The 16562-nt window shown below is 38.7% G+C and overlaps 1 protein-coding gene across 7 annotated transcripts in view; it reads left to right on the top strand.

Moving 5' to 3' along the window:
- Nucleotides 1–16256, top strand: part of LOC148038330 (uncharacterized) — a 75828-nt gene extending 59572 nt beyond the window's left edge. The window contains exons 7-9 of one of the 7 annotated variants that reach the window (XR_015689367.1): nucleotides 4546–4594; nucleotides 4693–4771; nucleotides 6328–7063. Coding sequence is in view for 5 of the 7 variants with exons in the window: in XM_087670640.1 (XP_087526766.1) it covers nucleotides 4546–4611; nucleotides 4693–4771; nucleotides 4844–4921 (223 nt within the window). In the remaining 2 variants the exon portion in view is untranslated. The other 6 variants (XR_015689366.1, XM_087670668.1, XM_087670661.1 and 3 more) reach the window with 6 other exon arrangements.
- Nucleotides 16257–16562: the final 306 nt, after the last annotated feature.

Genomic DNA, 16562 nt, shown 5'->3' with positions numbered 1-16562 from the left:
AGGCCAAAAGGCATCACCAAAAAATCATAATGCCCGTATCTAGTACAAAATGCTGTCTTGGGAACATCTTGTGTCCTAATTCTTACTTGGTGATAGCTTGATCTTAAATCTATCTTTGTGAAGAATTTTGCCCCTTGTAATTGATCAAAAAGATCTTCCATTCTGGGCATAGGGAATTTATTCTTCACCGTTATTTTATTAAGTGCTCTATAGTCAACACAAAGTCGCATAGAACCATCTTTTTTCTTTACTAATAAAATTGGTGAAGCCCAAGGTGAATTACTGGGTTGTATAAACCCTTTATCAAGGTAATCCTTAATTTGTTTTTCAACTTCTTGGTGCTGTGTTTCACTTAACCTATACGGTGGTTTAGAAATAGGGTGTGTATCCTTATTTGTGTCAATTTGGTGATTTATATCACCCCTATCTGGTGGAAAGCCCCTTGGTAAATCAGAAGGAAACACATCTTTAAAATCATCTAACAAACTACTTAATTCATTATTTATATTCAACTCACAAACATAAGAAAATTGTTGCTTTATATTACAATAAGTAAAAGTATTTTGTATAGGAAGAGACCATAACATATATACCTCACAAACTTCCTTCTTTATCAGCTTCTGAACTTCAGTAGAACACAGCAAAGGATTATCAGATACTTCATGTTCACCTTGAATGACAAAAGTCTTACCATCCCTTTCAAATTCCAGTGTATTATGATGGTAACTACGTTTTAAGGATGGTTCCAATCCCCATAGCCACTCCCTCCCTAGAACAATATCAGCTCTTTTCATGTTCATAATTTGGAAATCAAGTTTATCTTTATATCCTTGAATCTCAATTTTCAAATTGGATACCATTGTATCCCATATTTTATTGTCTTGGCCTTGCATCATACGAACAACATATTGATGCCCACTCTTTTGTTGGGGAAGTTTCAATTTTTTGACAAGTGCATAATTTATAAAAGTATGTATAGCAGAGTCATCAATCATGACTCTAACTCTCTTTCCAGCTATCAATCCATGCACTCTAACTAAATCATGTGGCCCAAAGGTAGGCTGCCACATAGAGGTTGACATACAATACTTGTGTTGTACATCCATATGCAAGACCTCTAAAGATTTATACCTTTCATGCCCCTTTAATTCTAAGGTCTGCACTACATGGATTTGTTTTTCTTTTCCCTTGCCCTTGTCCTTATCCTTTCCTTTGTCTTCCCCCTTTTTCTTTTGAGGGCAATTCCAAGCAGCATGGTTAGGGGATAGGCAATTGAAACACAACTTTTCTTTTTTGGCCTTATCAAAGTCATCAGGACTTAACTTTGGCCTCACATATTGTTTCTTTTCAAAAGGTTGTTTTTTACCCTTAGAAAATTGCATTTTTCTTTTAAATTTGCCCACAAATTTTGAGGTTTCCAATTTCTTAGACTTGGGCTCCGTATCAGTGAGACTAGTGAGTGTACCTGGACGCATACTATCTTCATTGATTAATGCAAATTTAATTGCCTCTTCCAGCGTCTTAGGTGAACTCCTTTTTACAGGCTTTATCTAGTCCCCTAATGAATCCTCTTGTTTTTTGAAATTCATCTATTCCTTCCAATTTGAGGATTATCTCACGATATTCCTCCAGATATGTCAGCAGGGGTCTTCCCTTTTGTTTGACATAATCCCAATCTTCCCAATTTCTTTCCATTTCATTTTCAGGAAGGAATTCTTTTAAAAAGATGGATTCAAATTGAGCCCAAGTTTCAGGTATTTTATTTGCCTCCTTTAAAGTTCGCCACCATTTATATGCTTTGGGCCCCGAAGTTAAACTAGCCTCCAGTGCTTGGAGATGTGGTGGAGTATTTTTAAGTTTATGTAAATCTTCCCATTTTTGGAGGAAATTAAAGATTGTATCTTTATTTCTGTCTTTTTCCTCCCCGTGAAACTGAGGGGGTTTCATATCCTTTAGAACTGGATTATCCCTCAACTTGTGGTGGGGTTCCTTAGGATCTCGCATAGTCACATCTAAATCTTTCGATGAAGATGGGACATCCGAGGTTTCTATCTTATTTTTATCTCTTTCTAACAATAAAGTTAATTGAGATTTTATTTCAGTAAGTGTTTGAGTTAAAAATTCCATTTGAACCCCCTGAGCCTGTACACGAGCAGTAAGATCATCAAATTGTTCTCGTGTAGCAAAAAATTCTTCCCACTGTTCTTCTTGCATCTCTGGTTCATCTTTTTCTTAAGGATTACCTTGATAAAGGGTTTATACAACCCAGTAATTCACCTTGGGCTTCACCAATTTTATTAGTAAAGAAAAAAGATGGTTCTATGCGACTTTGTGTTGACTATAGAGCACTTAATAAAATAACGGTGAAGAATAAATTCCCTATGCCCAGAATGGAAGATCTTTTTGATCAATTACAAGGGGCAAAATTCTTCCCACTGTTCTTCTTGCATCTCTGGTTCATGAGGATCTACCATAGGGTGGTCCCCAGAACTGGAACCTTCCATTACTCTCTCTTTCCCTTTTTCTGCCATTAATACACTAGAATTGGAAAGCAAAGATAAGAAATTTGCATACAAAATAAAGTACTTCCCTGGTTTTAATGGCAGGCAACTGTTGCTGGTTTGTAAATAAACCCGAAGAGTAAGGAACAAATTTTATCTTCCGAACTAAGCCGGTCACGTAGGAAATGGAGCTTCTTTGCAGAAACGACTAGTATTCAGCCCCCTTCTTAATGATCACGTAGGCCATCAATGCACCTTTCCTGAACTTGTTCTCTGCTCAGCTTGTACTTGTTATGCAAGTGCAGTCGGGCTGGCAAGAGGAATACCAGACAAATAAAGATAGCGTGCAGTCGGCTGGTCACAGAGAGACCAGAGAATAGCGTCAGTCTCACGCAACTGGAGGGCCGGCCTGCGGGAAGGGGAACAAGGTGTGGTCCGTTGATGCGCTTTAAGACGGGGCTCGAGCCAGGATTCGGCGCACGATTCAAGATACGGCGTTAGACATAAAAGATAGCTTCCCCGCCAAATGATAAGTGACGTGGTGAAATTAAACGTCACGTCAAATTTTATATGACGTGTCACCAGGGTGTCGGAAACGAACAGCTTCACGAGACCCGTTGGCTCTGTCTTCTCGTCGAACAGCTTCACGGATCCACGAAACGAGACCCGTCGGCTCTGATACCAATGTCAAACGGCTCTGAAGAAGACCATAAAAGCCAGAGGAAAAGCAGTAAAAATAAATGAGCACGAGCGATCCTTTCACCTCCCAGCCTTTCCTAGTTTATTGCTGGCCAAACCCATCGTGATCCGATTGCCAGCCATCAAACCTTGGTGAGTCCTACTATTCTTGGACTCTCTTTGGTTCTAGGCTCCCCTAAACCCCGTTCGGGCGCCCAAGACCCCGGACGGTCATCCTCGTGCATGTTTCCCTTGATTTACCTTAATGTCACAAGGGTAGTGTTCGCATTACTGACAGCAGCAAAAGGCAGATCAGAAGGGTTTGATGCACACGCAAGCAGGGATGGAGCTCATGAAGTAGGGCTAGAGCTCGTGAAGTAGGGGCTCTTCTGTACCCTATCGGAGAAGGGCTAGTGTAGGATGAGGGGGGAAGGAGAATCTGTTCCACAACCAGTCTTCCAGTGCGGGTGTAGGGGGAGAGTAAAGAGAGCGCCGATTCTAGCTGTGCGTGATTGGTGGTGGCCCTGGGCTGTGATTCTGTTCGACTTGACTGCCACACTGGACACAGACCATTCGATTGCCACGGTAGACAGGGAGGACTCCATGCTGCCACGCTGGCAGAAACGACAAGCTTCACCACAAGTTTTTTACCGTGAGCCTGTGAACATAGGTGTCCCTAGCTTGAACCCACAACCTCTAGGTTATGAAGCATGAGCTTTACCATCGGGCTGTCACTTTGGGGACATGATAAGCTTTTGATAACATCAAGGCAGTTTGTATCATGACTTGCCACTGTCTAGAGCTTGTTGGCCTTAATAGCTTCCTAATGTCAACTGGTGGAAACAATAATCATACCTTCATGTTACCTCACCACATAAGTTCTTGTATTTAAGTTGTCGTCATTGTGATATTCTATTAGCTCAAGAATTTTGGTTCCTCACTTTTCTAGAAAGGTGATTCCATGGTATTACAAGTTGGGAGGAATAGAAAGACAAACTTACAGATGACAGAAGGCACCCTATGCTGTGATGGAGTTCTAGGTTGGATACTAGAAATCTCTCTCGTCATTCTTTTACAACATGATGCTTAGGAGCTTATTGCAATCGATGTTTTTGCAACTAACAAACATTGTTTAAACGTATTCGTCTAATTGCAGCATTATTTAATTGCTGATTTTCAATGTTGATTTGCTTAAGCAAATCCTGCTTCCTACAAAAACTACTTGCATTTCTAAGAGATCTCCGTAAAACAAAGTCTTATCATTTCAAAAATTGAGAATGAACTTCTCAGTTCTGGTCGAGCAAAAAGAGAAACTATATTCCATTCCACAGGAGTAGCAGCTAAACTTTTACACTATTGTATGCAGGTTCATCAAACTGTTTGCCTTGGTCTGGGCAGGTAGCCAAGTTACCAAGGTGTTAAGGGCCGGCTGGTAACTTTGTTTTCTTCAATGTTTCTGCTCGTGAATAACTGTGTTTTACCTCTATTGAGAGTTCTTGGTGTGATTTGACAGTGCTCTTGCTCTGGCTCCAGCAATTGACCACGGTCTGACATTGTTTACAAACCATTTTAAGTTCAAATCGAGGGGCCAGGTATGCTAGTTGCAGTCTTTTGAGTTTAAGTGCAGTAAATAACTGGCTGATCGTATTGGTATCTATTTGCAGGCTTTTGGCATGATAGTTGCCTCATGCTTTGGCCTTGCTTTCATACTTTTTTTGATCATGACATTTTTGTGGGCATGACATCCCAAAGAGTGCACTGATTTTCAAGCTTCAGGATGACTTCTGTTGTAGCGAGATTTCATACGACTTTCTGGCCTCAATAGAGACTTGTCAAAGGAAAAAAAAAGGAAGAGAAACTGAAGCTCCAGTCATGTAATAGCTCTACATATCCATACGAGCAGCTTTAATCCCACATTCCAAAGAATTAATGGGATGAAATTGGAATCACAAAATGGCTCAAGATACTTGAAACAGCATCACAAGGTCCTCATCTTTAAGACGTCTCTTTCAAGTCTTAAATCATCACTTGCGCCATTTAATTCTCATTCTACCAATTGGCATCATTGGGGCTTAAGAGCTTGTTTAGTATGTTTGGAGATTCATCATGAAATCACTTTTCCTTGTATTTAATCACCTTCAATATGATGGTTACCAAATCCAAGGGATTTTAGCAGAAATTCAATCCTAGATCATAATACAAAAATGTTGAGGGAAGTTGTGAAGCCCTCTATTCATAAGGCAATCAATGAGAAAGCCTTAAAAATGAACACAAGTACTATATACTACTTGTTTAATCTCTTGTCTTGTTTAGTCTCTTGAGCATGGTTATATCCTCATCAAGTGATACAAAATGAAAGTGCCTATGACTATCCAGGGGTGTAGGAGGGGATGGCATTTTAGTATTAGACGGATGTTGGTCGGTGCTCTCCATGGGTTGTGCTGTTGGTTGTCTCAGCAGATATTCCTACATGTTAGTGGAGCCAGGATAGACAGAGGACTCCATGGTCTAGAAGAGTGGACCAAACCCATCTTGAAAGAGGAAATTAAATGGGCGTTAGATCTCGTAAAAGGCAGGGCTTTGCAATGTAGCACTTGTCTTTCTCGGCATTTAGATGGCGTAATCCGCATGTGCAGTTCGTTGGGATTGCTACTGCTGTTTCCAATCTGACTGTCATCCACATGCAATGGGTGGGATGAGGTGTTGAATCCAATAGGTCGTAGTAACCAATCATACCGTCTGTCTATAAGACCCATCGTGCATGTGGAGAAAATAAATGATTTGGGTAGGTCATCTTTGTTTGGAGTGGAATTTGTGTTGCATATGGATCCTTGTGGCAATTATGGTACAAATTTGGAAGAGGCATATAGTTCACGATGGTTTGACAAATGACTTTTCGATGGGATGTTTAGAAAAGGGGAAAAAATTAGACCTTTTCCCCACTTTAAAGCCTTCATGGGGTGAGTTTGGAGAAGTTATTTTGGAAAAACAGGGGGAGAGATTCTTTTTCGGACTAACAACTTTAACTAAATATTAGGCCAGATTCATTAGTTTCATAGATTTTGACTCCTGCCAGGTCGAATGCTGTATACAACCTTGCATATCTCATACTTGCACATGTGAATGAATACTTGCAATTCTAATGCAGATTGAAGCAGGCGGACTTAACTAGTATGAAGGTGACAAGCCTTGCTTTTGTCATTTGGGGATGAGTTTCGTGGGACTTTTTGAGTCTTCATAACAGAGCACATTTTGTTGTGCGCTGAAGAGCTCGACCTTTATTGGCACAGTGGCTCAATCATTACACGTGAAGGATCTTTGGCAAATGGGGCGCCCAACACCAGTACAGCTATCGAGCCTGGCTTTTTGGGTTCTTTGCCTCTGCGCTTGTGATTATCCCGATATCGCATCTCACGAATGATGTGATGGGGGAGCTCAAGCCACTCGTATCGATGAGAGCTCCACCACACTGGAGATGATCAGAGAGCTGCGGTTCATTATTCGAGCTTATGCCCAACCTGTAACATAAAAATCTAGGCTTTCTTCTTGTTGGGGAGCCTAGCCGGAGAGCTTGTTGCTGCCTTGTTGGTGTCGAATCAAGTCTTCGTTATTCGAGCTTATGCTCAGACTATACATGGCAATCTTGAGCTTTCCTCTTGTCCGCCTAGCCTGGTTTTTAGAGCAAGCCCTAACTGCCCTTGGTTTGAAGATTGCAAGACCCTTCTCAAGGGATTTCACTCCTTGAGGCAGGATGTGAAAATTTTCACTCTTCAAAAGAAGAGTTAGATTCAAAACAAAGTTAGCGAGTACCCTCAACTTAGTACAATGTAAAGTCTCTCGAACTTGGCCCTTCAAAAGTACTACACTTAATTTTGTCCTTTTCAATGAAGGATTCTTCAGCAACATTGTCATCAAATTGACTGAGCCATGGCAAAATCGTTTTTCCATCTTTTTGGCCATCAAATTTTGTAAATTGACTAAGTCTAAGAGCCTAGTATGTCTTCAATATCTTCAAAAATCGAAATAATTTTTTGCACACTATCTAGCACGTCCTTGGCAACATGTAATTTTCTCCAATCTCTAATATAACCATCTACTCACCAAAAGCACAAAACATGAGGATAAAGATACAGGAAAGAACTGTAGTGCTAAGATATGGTAGTAAATGGGTATAACACTTAAGAAAACGTTCTAGCTTTAATAGAAACGATCATTTATATAGTTTAGAGGTTCTTAAGTAGTTTTTATCAATTGGAGGACATGGATCGCACCTTATGTTCAAGATGTGATATGATAATTGGCTAAAGACCTGTTTTGGCAAACCACCTTGGATTGAGGTTGCAAATTGTGCACTAGGGCTATGCCCTATGCCATCCTTCTAATAGCCAAAAATGTGCACAAATGTTTTGTTCTTTGTGTTTAACAAGAGTTACCTATGATGAAGCAAAAGATTGGATTATCTTAGATAATCACATCACCATCATGATTTGCTCTATTTTGATGGCCTATAGCATGAGTTGAGTGGTCCGAAAGATAGACAGGCATAAATCCTCAATTTAGGAGGCTCTTAAAAGTGAATCCTTGACATTAGACCATGCCCTCATATTGATACCATTCTTTAAGAGGGGAAGAACATCACGAGGGAAAATTTGAATTAAAATTAGCTTGATAAAAACAAAGATTAGCATCATGATAATTTCATTGAGGGGGTTTAAGTAAGGGTCATTCTAGGATTGTGGTAGGCTTGAGGAGGGGTCCATGTCAACACTACATTTTTAACCCAAGAATCCCTTTCTTTCATATTCTTAGTTGGGCCTTACAATGATAAAAAGAGGGCTACAGTTTGAATTTTGTTTTTAGCCTTTTTCAAAAGGAGAATGCCGCATTATCAATCTCTTTCTAGGTTGCCTAAAATATTGACCTTTTCGGATTTTCACATCTATACTCTTATTCACTTACAAAAGCACTTTTAACTTCTTAATTGAGAAATCAAGCTTGTTGAAATTCCAATTTTCTATCTTGCACTTAGCTTCACATGAAGACACTATCATAACCTTGGAGAAGAAGGTGGACTTGCATATTGATGTTCTTGAGGAGTATGGAAGCTTGTAGATTTATCATCAGAACATGGTCAAACTACAAGTTCTTTTGCTCTTCAATGAATGTCCTAAGAGTTAATAAGAAATGTGGATATGTTATCCCAAAGAATCCCAATATATCCTTTCATAATGTTTCAAGCTCTGCTGTCTTTAGTCGAAGATGGTTTGCAAGCATATCTAGGTTATTATCCATGAATATTGATGATGATTTTTAAGCTAATTTAAGAATTGTCAAAAATAGCAACAATTAAATATAGCACTATAAGAGCTAAGAGGGAAAGGTCAATTTGCATGCCAAAAGTAATTTTTGAAAAAAGTTGAAAATTTTGAGAACTCTAGCGTGTTACTTTATGCACGATGTGTCTACTAGGTGAGTTTGTAATTTTTCCATCCCCATTACTTCTACATATGGGACCCTTACATGTTTGTAAAAATAAAGTGAAAGCTTCGCTCACTCCCATGCAAGTTGTAACATGATCCAAGATTAAACTAGAAGATGTGCAAGGGATGAGAAGAGTATCGACAAGTTTGTTTACTTTTACCTTAAGACAGTGTCTGCAATACCCAAAGTGGAATGGGAAAAAGAGGGATTAGAGAGTACCCAACCTAAAGTGGAAACCATAATCTAATCTATATAACATGTAAAAGCAAATAGAGAACTCATTATTGTATGTACAAACTACTAAGAGTCTCTTCTTGTTTGTCTTCTTGCTTGCTTCACGATAGCTTGAGTGAAGGAGAGAAAGTGAGGGAGTGAGTGAGGGACTCAAGAAAGAGGAGCTACTCATCATTATGCCTCCTCCTCCTCTTCTTATTCTTCTTCTTGCCATCTTGCTATCCAAACAACAAGAAGGTGAGACCATGAGAGTGAGGGATTGGGTGAGGGAGAGAATGAGAGATATTGTGAGTGAGGGAGCAATTGGGAGGAAGTTCCATTCTTCATTCTTTTCTTCTTCTTATCCTTCTTCTCTATTCTTTGCTTGGTGTTGGAGTGGCAGAGATAGTCAGATCAAAGGAGGGAGTAGTAGCGGATCAAAAGAGCTACACTTAGATCATGAAGCTCATCAAAAACCTGTGAGACAAATTAGACTATAACAAGTGTAGAGGACTCTGATGATTCTCATTAATAAAAAAACAAGACTACAAGCTAGCCAGTTGAGAGATTTGTAATTAGCAGTTGTAATCCAATCCTTATGAATGTAAGGCTAAGGGGCTAACATGCAATGATTGTATGGTATGTCCCAAAGCAAAAAGATGCATTTAAAAATAGAGACTTAATGCATAACACCTAGGGATTCTCAAGTTAAAGATACCCATTGTCCTTAGTCAACCAACTCCATCTTTAAGCCCGTATCCCTTCTTTCCAACTTCTTGTACATACACTTAGAGAACATCAATGGTAGAACATGCTTAGGGAGCCTCGACTCACCTATTAGAACTCTTACCTTGAGTTACTTGCACTTCTTTCCTCTACACCCTATTCACTCCAGTACTAGAAGATCAAACCCATTAAAAGCAAGGTAGAAAAGCCACTTTAAGAAGAAATACCACTCATGCCACGATTATCATTTAAGCTAGCATTCAAACCAATAGAGACCAAGTCCTTCAAGAACTACGTAGGTTAGACTTAGAGTTTGTCTACTCTCTTGTTTTTCCTTATGCTTTTCTTTAGGAAACACCCTTTTTTCAACAACAAATCTTTTTCCTATTACTCAATCAATGAGGTTTCCTTGCCACATCAATTGCTATAAGAAGAATCCCAAGAAGGTGTCTTTTAAGTACTACACTATAAGCATGTGTATTATCACGAGGATGTGTTTTTAAAATGCTTAGCTTGCCATTATTAAGCTGTGCACACTTGAATTGCAAGTTAGTTAAGTTATGGTGATAGTCTAAGCACCCTAAGTCTACATTGAATGACATTGGCATAAGTTGTATTAAGTAATGATGGACAAGTACTTATAGGTATTTGGCATTAGTGTGAAGATAGCCATTTTGAGGTAGAGAGTTGTTGGAGAGAAAGAGATTGGCCATCAAGGAGTTGTCAGGAATAAGCCAACTATTGTCCATGGGCTTTCCTACCAAGAGAGACCAAGTTTGCAGTAGGCATAACTTTTGGAGATGCCTAAACTATTGGTAATAGCATCCTAAGTCTCTTGGCCAGCATATAACCTCATCTAAGACTAGGATTCAAGCATATGCTCATTGGTACAAGCTCTGGATAGTAGGAAATAGGTTATTTGGACATTTTTCAATGACAAAATTTAGAAAATTCCCACTTCTCAGATTTTTCTCTCGTTCTCTAATATTCTCTCATCAAATTTTAACATATTTGAGCCCTTGGTGAAGGGAAGTGGTGGTGTACTACTGTCAAACCCTAATTTATAGCAAAAATTAGTGTTTTCTCAGTCATCTTGGAACCTGTGCACATGAATTGAGGACATGATAAGGGCTTAACAATTGTAATTGAAGAAATTGCACTCGATTTGAAGGGTAGCTCCATCCCCATTTGCTTTGGCCCACATGGAAGAGTCCAAGAATCAACTTTGTGCCAATTCCTTTGTCAAATCAGGGGAAAAATCAATCATTATTGTTGTTGATCATTTACGACATCTCATTAAATTGAAGATTGAAGATCAATCTATATCTCAATGTACTCCAACTTAGAGGAATACAAGTTAAAGAAATATCGCAAGGGGTGTTAGTTGGACCAAATATGTGTTAATTGTCCAAGACTAATCAATTAAGTGTGTGATTTCTAATTTCTAAATTTGTTGCTTGCTATAAGTTGTATTAAATCACATCGAGTCTCTTGAATTGGTGGGCTCGTGGCATTTGATTGCAAGCTAGAATTGCTGCACATTGTTGAGTTTGTGATCCATTGAGTGTAATTTAGCAAAAGAATGTCATCGTACTCATTGACATGGATTCACGTCATGATGATGCATCACAGCTTGAATCTTCACAAAGCATTGGGGGAAATGCAATGCCAAATCATGGAATGGGTATAGTCTTATGGGAAGCATGCTAAGAATGTATGTTTTGACCAAGAAGTGGGTCCCTCAAGGCCTCAAAATATTGATGACTAGCAAGATGAAGATGACTATGATTATTGGTTTAAAGCCCAATTGTGGACAAAAAATTGACGTCTTTGCAATCCAATGAGTTTTGGATAGCAAGACATGCATGCTAATGGGGGGGCATTAGGGATACTTTAGTGGTGGATCAATTTTCCATACAATGGCTAGTTAAGGACCATCTAGTGGGCCACATTGGGAATACTTTGGTGGATAAATTTTCCATGCAATGGCTAGTCAAGGACCAACTATGGATATGTATAGCCTCAATCCTTATGGTATGTAACAAGTAGTGTATGGATTGCAATCTGGGTATGGCAAATGGAATGCAAAACGCCTTGTATAGTAATGTTGGCATGATACTTAGGGCACAAAGTGGCATGTTTGGCAATGCATCTAGTAACCCTAGTGTGTTAGGGGCTCATGGGATTAATGTTGGTTATGTCTTTACTTCTTAATGTGCTAGTCATGATGTAAATATAGCAAGCTACCAATTTATGACAACTTGGTGCAAAGTAAAAAGACTATGATGAGAGTGGCAAAGGGGTGAAATTTGCAGTGTTTAGTGGTATGCAACACATATTGAAAGCTTTGCCTCTTATTCAATACTTTGATGTGGCCTATTCAAGAGGAAATTTCACAAGGTCATCGAAGATCCAAAAGACAACCACTCTTTGAATGTGCTACAATAGTGATCAACTCTCTTCTTGCAAGGTAGAGCACAACCAACATGGTTTTGGTTTAAGAAATTGTTTGCTTCCACTTGGTTGACAAGTACCTTTGAAGTAGATGTCATGACTACCTAGCATAAGTTGGATGCATCACAATGAAAGAATCTTAGAGTGCAATAAGAAGTTTTGGGAGGTATTACTACTTGCCACTTCTTCTCATGATGCTTCCTTTTCTAAGAAAATAGAGAATATTGTTTGTGGACTACTCGAGGAATTCATATTTTTGCATGAAGAACACTATGACAAGCATGTCACAACTCATAGAGGCTACATGTACAACAAATGCTTTATAGCATGAAAAGTCTATGAGCTTAAGGATAATTAAATGATGAAAAGTTGTCCAGGTTGTCTTCTAAGGTTGAAAAGAGAGGCGACTCAAAAAATAAGACTAAAAAGAGGCAAAAAATGAAAGGAAAAACTTGGAAAATAGCTACCCCCGATGCAAGGAATTTATGGTTGCAAATGCATATTTTGAATGTGAGCAAGAGGGGCACATGGGTAAGGACTATCCCTACAAGAAGCAGGTTGACCAGGGGGATAACAAGGGCAATTCAAAGGAGGAAAAGCCCAAAATTTTAGCTAGTTTAGTTCTCAATGTGCTTTACTGATCACCCTAGTGACAATGAAACAAAACTTTATAGAGTATCATGGGGAAAAGTAAGGGATTAGCATACGTTGATATTCTGTGATCCTAGTGCACGAGTGAGTTTTATCTCTATAGGTATGGCTATTTGTTCAGGCATTTGAGAGGATGAGATGGGTCCCATGGGTAAGATTGGTGTGGCATAGGAAGGGCATATAGAGCTTGTCACGCCCATCATTGGATAATTTTGTTTACACATTTAGAGCTGTGGATAGTGAAGATTTGTTCATATCACCATTGGAGGGTTGTGAGGTATTATTTGGTATACCTTGGTGTCATCATGTGCATGCAATGATTAACACCTATGACAAAGCTATAGCCCTTCAATATAAGAGCAAGAGACATCCTTTGGATGTAAATTGAAAGGGGAATATGTCCCTTTGTCTTAGCCTTTTTCGTTTTAAAAGTAATGAAAAATCAAATTTCAATAGACACGTTTTACAAAAAAAAAGTTAATATTGAAAATGTTAGACACATATCCATATTTTTAACATACTTGTCAAACAAACCCTTGATGGCATGATTTGGGTAGCCCATCAAGTGATAGTCCTATGGGACACCGTCCAAAACTCCCTTGGAATATCGTAGACATTGTTGTCTAGGCTTGCTTGAGTCTACTTCGTAGAAAATCTCTGCTCCACACTTATGAGGATCAACTTGAAACAAGGATCCTAAACAATACTAAGATTACTTAACAATTTATCTAGTGTCGATCTTTCAGCATGTTGCTTGTGCAAATCAACTCGAATCAAACTCGACCCGTCTTGGACTTGGTTAAAGAGGGTGAGAAATGAGGGGAGTTAATGCATCAACTCCTCTACCCATTAGGCAAAGTCTTACCTCGACCTATTAAATGTGACATGAGGTTAGGCTCTATAATACTTTTTCCCTAGGATAATTATTGTTAAGCTCTTTCTTGAAACCTCCCAAGGCTAATGCTTTTGAAGGAAAACTCTTGATTTACTGAGACTACCCAACCATAGGATGAACCCATCGAGGATCCACCTTCCCACTTCCCTTTTAAGAGGAAAGTGCTTAATTATCTTATTACCTAGCATGATTAATTTAACACATATAAAATAGCTTCTTTAATTATATTGTTAATATAAGGGATTTTCACTTAATTTAGGTATAAACTCAAAGACAAGGTTAATAAATTTTTTAAAAATAATAGCAAAGTATATTTTATCATCACTTTCTCCAAGGTGTAACATTAATCCAACATTTCGTTCCTTACACACCGAGATCTATTGGGGGTAAAGGCACATGTGCCTACACGACCCTCTATTTACTATACACACCATGACTGCACACCTATAATTGCACGTGGCGGATGCCCATCGTTGTCACTTTATTATTTATTCTTTCAGTGACTATTGAATAAGGGAAGGTTGGTCACATAGTGTGAACGTTGGAGTTCCCACATCTCTCTCTCTCTCTCTCTCTCTCTCTCTCTCTCTCTCTCTCTCTCTCTCTCTCTCTCTCTCTCTCTCTCTCTCTCTCTCTCTCTCTCTCTCTCTCTCCATCCTCCATAGCTCGTATCTCTCTTGCTCCTACTTGCTCATACTTCCACTCACATTTCACCCTTCAATTGATTTCAGAGCCTACCATTCAAGGAGCTCAAGGATCTTCTTCATCATTTGCTTTAGCCTGGATTCAAAGCTTCAACTTCAAGCTTCATAGAAGCCACATCTCGAGATATGCATCAATCCTATCGATCTTTAGCTCATTTAAGATTATTTTGACATTGTTACAGACCTTTCCCTTGATCATTTGAGCTCCCAAAAGTGAGCCTTGTGCTCAGTTGTAGCAAATAGAGTCCTAAGATAGCACCCCACAATTTTCAGTGCATTTTAGGGGGATACCCTATTGCTCCCCTTCCTGCCTTTTACTTCTTCCCTCTTGCTTGGTGCTTTGCCTATTGTTTGGGGGTCCTTTTGGCATCCTCTAGCTTTGTTCTTGGCATTGGTTGAAGAGTTTTGGATCAGCCATTGCTCTATGGTTTAGGGCAGGTTGTTGTACATAGTTTGGATAGCAAACAATGAGCTTCATAATGCAAGTTTAATGCTTCAGTGATACTATTTTGGTGCTCGGGTGTTATGCTTATGCTTTGAGATGCTACTTGAATTGTTTAGAGCTTTATTAGCTTAGTTTTGTAGAGGTTCATTACTATAATAACAGTTTGGGAAACAAGCCATTAACAATAAGCTTCATGCATTTAAAGTCCACATGCTCTATGGATATGCCACTTGAATATATTTTGGAATGCTTTGGCACTTGGTTTGGCACTACATTGGATGTCTTTGAGCTTTGGCTATATGCTTCAATGATTGACATTATGGGTTGAAAACTTATTTGGGTCCAAATGTATCGGTTGATATCTATGGGCACATGGATGTTATGTACTTGATGTATTGAGATTTGCATTGCTCTTTTACACTCTGAATACGCTTTATTGGATGCATTTTTTGAGATATTTATATTTAGTTTGATACATTGCATTAGAGCTTTGGATTTTCTACATAGTTGAGCTTGATTTATTGAGACAGTGGGACTCTTGCCTTATCTGCATGCTCTCTTGGATACTCTTGGATGTAATTATACCTACTAGTGGGCTGATTTGATTTAAATGCTTTAGACTTTGGCACTTACCTCTATCAACAAGATTTCATGATGTATACATGCTTCTTGGTTATGTATTGAGCTTCATTACTCTATGCTTAGTCAATTGTATATTTGACAGGTCTTTGCACTTGATCTTAAGATCTCTTATATACATGATGTCTATGCCTATGGGATGTATTGGTGATTGACTTCCTTGACAAACTTTAGTATCGGTTGTATGCTTATTTACTGCTAGTTGCTTTTATATATCTCAACTATTACTTGGATATTCCTAGCATTGGGAGCTTGGTATTTTTAAATTATTTTTTCATAGCAGTCTTAGTCATATTGCTACATTTATTACAATGGTTCTATAATTACAGCTTTTAGCATTGTCTTGGAGAGCAGCAAACATTGTACTTTGATAGTCTATTGCTTACAGTTGATGGAAGCTCTATCCTTTGGTATTCACCCTATTTCCCCCTTCTTTTGGCTGAGTTTCATGGCTAATTTACAACCATTTACAAAAACCCATTCTCTTGGATTTTGCATTGGTATATTGTCATTATGGTTGGTTCTTTGAATGATAGTGTTATTTTCAATATTGAAAAGCTTAATGACATAAATTTCACCTATTGAAAGATGCAGGTATGGTAGAACTGGTCCCAAAGAAGCAGGCTAGGATGTTGAAAACCAAGAGTGTAAAGCTTGAAGGCATAGATCAAGATGATTGGGATGAGTTGCATCAACTATATAAATCCACCCTTCTTATACTATCATTGTTTAAACATGTTTATTTCAATGTTGTTGCACCTGAGGATAATGCATGGCAATTATGGAAAAAGATATGTGATCTTTATGACAAGCAAAGTCATCCATCACATATGTATTGGTTGAAATATCTTGTGGACCTTTGCATAAAGAAAGGGACTCGTGTGTCTACACATTTGAATGAATTTCATTTGATTTTCAGTCAATTGACTTTATAGGGCATTGAGTTTAAGGATAACCTACCTCCCTTGTTTTTTCTTATAACACTTTCTAGGTCATGGGATACTTGTCTACAACTGTGCATGCTAATATACCTAAGGATGGCTTGAAAGTCCAGGATGTTAAGGGTGCTTTATTCAGAAAGGAGATGAACAGAAAGAATGTAGATGTAGCATGCATTGTAGATGTAGCATGCACTTCTCATTATTTGATTGTTAGGGGACAAACATGATAGTAAG

This window comes from Lygodium microphyllum, chromosome 3 (assembly GCF_053477565.2).
Source record: "Lygodium microphyllum isolate KBCC chromosome 3, Lygodium_microphyllum_v1.1.10, whole genome shotgun sequence".
In the NCBI taxonomy this organism is placed as follows: Eukaryota; Viridiplantae; Streptophyta; class Polypodiopsida; order Schizaeales; family Lygodiaceae; genus Lygodium; species Lygodium microphyllum.
The sequence above is the reverse complement of the archived record's forward strand: the minus strand, read 5'-3'. Positions and strand labels throughout refer to the sequence as shown.